This window comes from Ixodes scapularis, unplaced genomic scaffold (assembly GCF_016920785.2).
Source record: "Ixodes scapularis isolate PalLabHiFi unplaced genomic scaffold, ASM1692078v2 PGA_scaffold0__279_contigs__length_252992795, whole genome shotgun sequence".
Classification (NCBI taxonomy): domain Eukaryota; kingdom Metazoa; phylum Arthropoda; class Arachnida; order Ixodida; family Ixodidae; genus Ixodes; species Ixodes scapularis.
The window spans coordinates 222,532,396-222,538,042 of NW_024609835.1; the positions used below are offsets into that span (position 1 = coordinate 222,532,396).

At 44.2% G+C, this 5,647-nt stretch overlaps 1 protein-coding gene across 1 annotated transcript; it reads left to right on the forward strand.

Moving 5' to 3' along the window:
• Positions 1–1,404: 1,404 nt before the first annotated feature.
• LOC121838094 (cytochrome P450 3A19-like) lies at positions 1,405–5,098 on the forward strand. The gene is made up of 5 exons (XM_042294162.1): positions 1,405–1,482; positions 1,822–1,913; positions 3,794–3,937; positions 4,726–4,888; positions 4,983–5,098. Exons 1-5 carry the CDS (start codon positions 1,405–1,407, stop codon positions 5,061–5,063), a joined length of 558 nt encoding a protein of 185 aa, XP_042150096.1. The 3' UTR covers positions 5,064–5,098.
• Positions 5,099–5,647: the final 549 nt, after the last annotated feature.

Here is a 5,647-nt window from a genome sequence, read left to right on the forward strand (position 1 = left end):
GACGCGTTTCTAGATTTCGGTTTCTTATCGGAGCGCATCACCGCGCCCACAGTCCTGCTCCCCAGTGGCTAAGACGCGCAACACACGTGCGCCCTACTTCCCTCCATTCTACAAGGGAGGCGAGGGGGTGGCTTCGCGCCGCAAGCACTAGGGAGCAGGACCTGCGGGCGCCTAGATGCGCTCCGATAAGAAACCGAAATCTAGAAACGCGTCCAAATGGAGCGTTTTTACAGAACGCCGTAAAACGCTGCCCCGGCGTTATATCCTGCTTAAAATAGTTGATTTTGGGGTTTTCGATGGTGCTCAGCAAGTTTCTAATTGAAACCATATGTTTATTTTCAGGAATTAAAAAGTTAATTAACGAATTTTAATTAATTAGCCGACTTATCACAAAGATTAGCCGCCCACATACTGTCCGCCTGGCCGTATAACCAACCTGCACAAACCGCATTAGTGTGGCTTTCACGTTTTTTTTTTTTTTTAACAAATGTGTAAGAATAAAAGAAAACACCCTGTATATATATATATATATATATATATATATATATATATATATATATATATATATATAATCTCCCGCGTTCGACTCCTTTAGAATGTGCAGCAAATTTTGAACTATAATCTTGCAATCAGGGGGGAGGCTGTCGGTGTGTTCGTCTTGGGCGTGCTGAAGAGTGGCCGAAGGTGAGAAAGCAACTATTCGATGAAGGGATATAAAATACGGGCTCGTTCTGCCATGGCGGAAGGTCGTGTGAAGAAACGAGAGAACGACATAACGCCATCCTTTATTATCTCGCTAGTCGCAACTCCGACAAGACGGACGGTACCTAGCGAGAAAACACTATGTTGGACGGAACAGGTCCTTTCGTGATTTCTTCTCGTCCCTCGCGGCTTCCGTGGTTACGTCACTTACGTGTTGTCGGCGGTTGGCGCGATAAATAGTCGTCCGGGTGACCCTGCCATTACTCTCGTATCAGGGTGTTGCCCAGGTCGCTCTGAACCCAACCTACGCAACCGCATGAACCAGACTCTGTGCCTTTATCAAGATTCATCAGCACCGTAGAATGACGGTAGGCGGCCCTCTCATCGCTTCCCCGAAGAGAGGCAGGCATCTGGAAGCTCGCTCATGCCAACACATCGCCGCAGGTTTAAAATATAGTGAATAAAAATCGCCGCAAACCACTTTTGAGCCCGATGCTTGCCTGCTGAATCCCGAGCACTGTGATTTGAGCTGGCACATGGCACGGCACGACCTGTTGTAGACACCCAGATCTGTCCAATAGTGGCGACCTCTAAAGGTTGCTGGAGCAGCGAATAGGGTTAAGAGCAAAACAATTGAAGCGGAACACTGCCTCCCAAGTATACAAGGGCTACTACGTTGCCCGCAACGAAGCATCGGCAAAAATGCCCCGTTTTATTTTCTCGAAATACTACGAGGCTTCTAAGCTGATACCCACGACGCAGGCTGGAAGCATAAATATTGTAGTGGTGCAAGCTGGCCAGCTTATCAGACGAACATCAAGTAGGAAGATCGACATTTATTTTCTTAGACAAGATATATAATGCAAACCACAATTCAGGCCTACACGTTCTTCTATTAATATTGTTTATTGCAACTGAAGTTACGCGTTACTTCGCTGAAATTATATCAGTTAGATCAATCGACTTACATCGTAGAATGTATCTCCGCTAGATTTAAATTAGGTGATCTTTGCAATTCTTTGGTAGCTTGAAAGTTCTGCAATTTCATAAGGCATCTGCAATTGTACTTAAATATTGAGAATACAAAAGCTTTATTGATCTTTTTATGATTACACGCAGGGCCCAGATCCAAGCCTGGATGCTGTATCGAAGCTCAAGTACCTTCATGGGGTCGTATCAGAATCACTGAGAATGTTTCCTCCCGGAGCACGGTAGGCTACTCGCTCCCCGTTCAGCATAGCGTGCTGAGTTTATCGTGTACGAGGATGATCACAAAATTAGTCGCACTCCGGTTACTACATCTTAAAGCTTGTGTTGGCCGTATTGATTTAAACGAGCTTTTCGTACCAAATCGCAGTCTTGCTAGTCACTGCCCTGCTGAAAAAAATTATTTGAATTTATTTCTGATATGTTTATTGGACACCTTTTCATATCAGCACTTATTATTTCATATCAGTTTTATACGCCGCATATCAGTTACACTAGGCTAGGTGGCGCTAGGTACCGCCCAATTTATGTGCTACAAAAATATTTTATTTACCCACTCCACCATGTAGACACATTACGCATACCACTAGCATCAGCTGAACATATACATTGAGCGCATACATGGCACAACAAACGTGAATACAACAGCACACCCAGTAACTACTACTGAACTCTGCGTTACCGCCTTTTACACTGGTCGTTTTGTAAGTACGGAGTTTTTTGGTGACCACCTAACCAATAAATAATATTCTCAACATGTTGGATTCATTTCCAGTAATGTCATACGTCTGAGAGTATTTTGAACGGCTTAGGGGATGAATCTCTTAATAAAAAGTGAACGCTCATGCCGTAATTATTTGAAAGCCAATAAATCAAGCCGGTCCACTGCGGTTCCAAGCCACGTGTCTGCTTGCCCGCGCGGCAGGTCATATACTGAAAAAAAAATTATATGAATTTATTTCTGATATGTTTATTGGACACGTTCATATCAGTTGGCATATGTTGCATATTAGTTCTTATGAGTCGCATATCAGTTTTTGGGTATTTCGTATCAGGTTCGTATATCGCAAATCAGTTTTTGGACACTTCATATCATTTTCATATGTCACATATCAGTTTTTGGATAATTCACATCAGTTCGTATATAGATTCATATAATCTTCTTCAGTAGGGTGGTGTGCAAGTGGTGATAGCGGTGCGAGGAGCACTGACTACGATGCTTGTGATTGGCCCGAAAGAAGAGCAGCGTGCAGTCATTCGTGTTTGGTTGTCTAAGGCTATGTCTGTTGTTGATATTCAGCGAAGACTTTATGCAGAGAGTTTTATTACCAAAAAATGTATTTGAATGGATACAGTGATAGACGTGCAGCGCTGTGATCTGCGATTCAATGCACAACCAACTAGCCCAAACCCAAGTCCAAGCTTTATTAATGAATGGATACAGAAGTTGAAGGTAGAACGCACAAGTGACGGCCATAAAGACGGAACCCAACCAGCACTATCCAAAATAATCAAAGCCTGTGCGCTAAAATTTTCACGTCATGAAAGTGAGATCGATTGAAGACACGGATTGGTCACCAGTCCTGCGTCATCGTTCGGCTGGGCTCGGGTCCAGTTGCCAAGTTAACTCCATCCGACAGTGATGATGTTTCAAGAAAGAGGGGGATATTCGCGGGCCTCAAATATTCTATGTGATGCTAGCCGGACGCCCGTCCACGTCCGCAACTCATGACAACACTGGGCGTGCACGGGAAACTGATTCTGCTTTATGGGTGGGTAACAGCGAAGGATGTGGCAACACCTTTGGAAATGATTTTACGAGAATTCATGTCCAATGAAGACTTGAAGACGGCAATGCGCTCGTGGCTCGTAGTTCAGCCGAAAATAGATTTTAATAAGGATCCGATACATAAGCTCGTAGACGAATATTCAAAGTGTATTGAAAAGATCTGGGATTAGGTCGGGAATTTCTCACTTTGTCTCTCTGAGAGTTTAAAATAAATGTGGCAGACAGAGTGTTGATAATTGTTTTGTCTAAATATACTATATTCGTCAAGATTCGTGTTATAGTACATACTAACCTTTTTCGTATTCCTTTTTTTAGGCTGGAGCGCACTGCCTCGAATGATTATGTTCTTGGTGACACCGGGATCAAAGTTCCAAAAGGCTGCGTGATTGCCGTACCAGTTTACGCGATGCATCACGAACCGGATTATTTTCCCGATCCGGCAACTTTCGATCCAAGCAGGTCCGTGTAGCATTTTATTCATCCCGCTTTATTTGGCATGACAGTACTAAAAACCACAGCATTTGATTCCATCGAAAACATCATTATATACTCGCTGTTATTTCCAAAACTTTGTCTTCAGATTTTCTGAGGATGCCTGTGCTATTCCGAGATCAGCGCATCATCACTTCCTACTTGTAGTTGTGTTTGTTTAGACAGCGGGAAATTATATTCGGCCCAAGGGAGCGTCTCGTATCTCTGCTGTGGATGAGAAATTTAGTCTTTGCAGTACCGCCGCTAGACCAGGGTCTTTAATGGGTATCACGCTCAAACGCACCTATGTATATCATGTTCAGCCAGATCGAAACAGAGAGGGATACGGACTGAACCCAGAATCTCTGAATTCTGCGGTGCGAGTTTTCTCTCCTCCATTTTCGAGCTGCGGTGCTCTAACGCTCTAACGCACACGGCCACCGATGCCCCGATCGCTGCATGAATTCTAAAGCTGTTGTCACACTGCTCCTATATCATACAAAAGAAGACGGTGTTGGCTGCAGATATGATGGCACAATTATCTCCGAGCACTTCTCAAGTACGTTTGAAGCATCTATACTCCATACGTACGCATGCTTCGAACAGCAGACAGTTTCTGTATGGCCAATGTGACCATCGTAGAAGAAAGAAACACCCCAGGGACAGTGTCAGCAGACTTTCTCTTATACGCTGTCTGAGAAGTATGACCGCGGCTTAAGGCATTGGATGGAATTCACTGACTTGTTTCGTTGTTGTATTTTGCATTTTTCCAACAGGTTTAGTGACGAGAACATCGATAGTATCCGGCCGTACACTTATCTTCCGTTCGGAGCGGGACCGCGGAACTGCCTTGGCATGAGGTTCGCTCTTGAGGCCGTCAAGCTGTCCCTCCTGCACTCGATTCACAGTGTCCAGTTCGTTCGTACCGAAAACACGCAGGTAAACGCTGGCATCTCGCTATCACTTTTCTTTTTCTACACAATAAGCACACAATGATAGCAAACATGTGTGTTCCCCTCGATGTTGTTTCCAGGTTCCCCTCGAGTTTGTTGCCGGATTTGGGTCTCTCAACGCCAAGCACATCACACTTGGAATAAGGAAGAGGACTGTGTGAAATATTTTGACCTACGATCTACGTTCTCGTTGTTCGCTTAACATGGCGCCAGGAACCGGTTACAGTAGTTTACTATTCTTACGCTTACGCTATCATTATGTAAGTCAAATGTATTTGATTTGTACCTTAAAACGGCCTTTATGTTTAGCGCGCGCACACTTTGAATAAAGGTATTTGTTAGTACGTGACCCCGATACCTGAAGCGATACTAATGCATCCGTTCATTTCAAGTCTCCTGAATAGAAGGCTACATTTGCAATACGTATATGGTCGTGCAAATTGCAAGGCGGAGTGCAAGTTCGTCTGCTTCTTTTGCAGAGGTTGTGATGATGTCAGACCACCAAGCTCTAATTGGCTCTGATTGAAGAACAGTGAATAGACCCTTAGGCGGCTTGCATTGAGGTCGACCCACTATCCTTCAATGAGAACCAGTTAGAGCTTGGCGTTATGACGTCACCACAACCCCTGCAAATGAAGCAGTCGAACTAACGTTCCGCATGGACTTTAGCTTCGCGATTTCTCGAATATATGCCAGCAAGCAGGGTGAAGAATCAAAATCAAAATTATTGAAATCGTGACTTAAT

Excerpts from the sequence above, each read along its gene's own strand:
- LOC121838094 (XM_042294162.1), top strand. The coding sequence starts at position 1,405 with ATGCCCCGTTTTATTTTCTCGAAATACTACGAGGCTTCTAAGCTGATA. Across the intron at positions 1,914-3,793 it reads ATGTTTCCTCCCGGAGCACG|GCTGGAGCGCACTGCCTCGA; the intron begins GTAGGCTACTCG and ends TCCTTTTTTTAG. Across the intron at positions 4,889-4,982 it reads TTCGTACCGAAAACACGCAG|GTTCCCCTCGAGTTTGTTGC; the intron begins GTAAACGCTGGC and ends TGTTGTTTCCAG.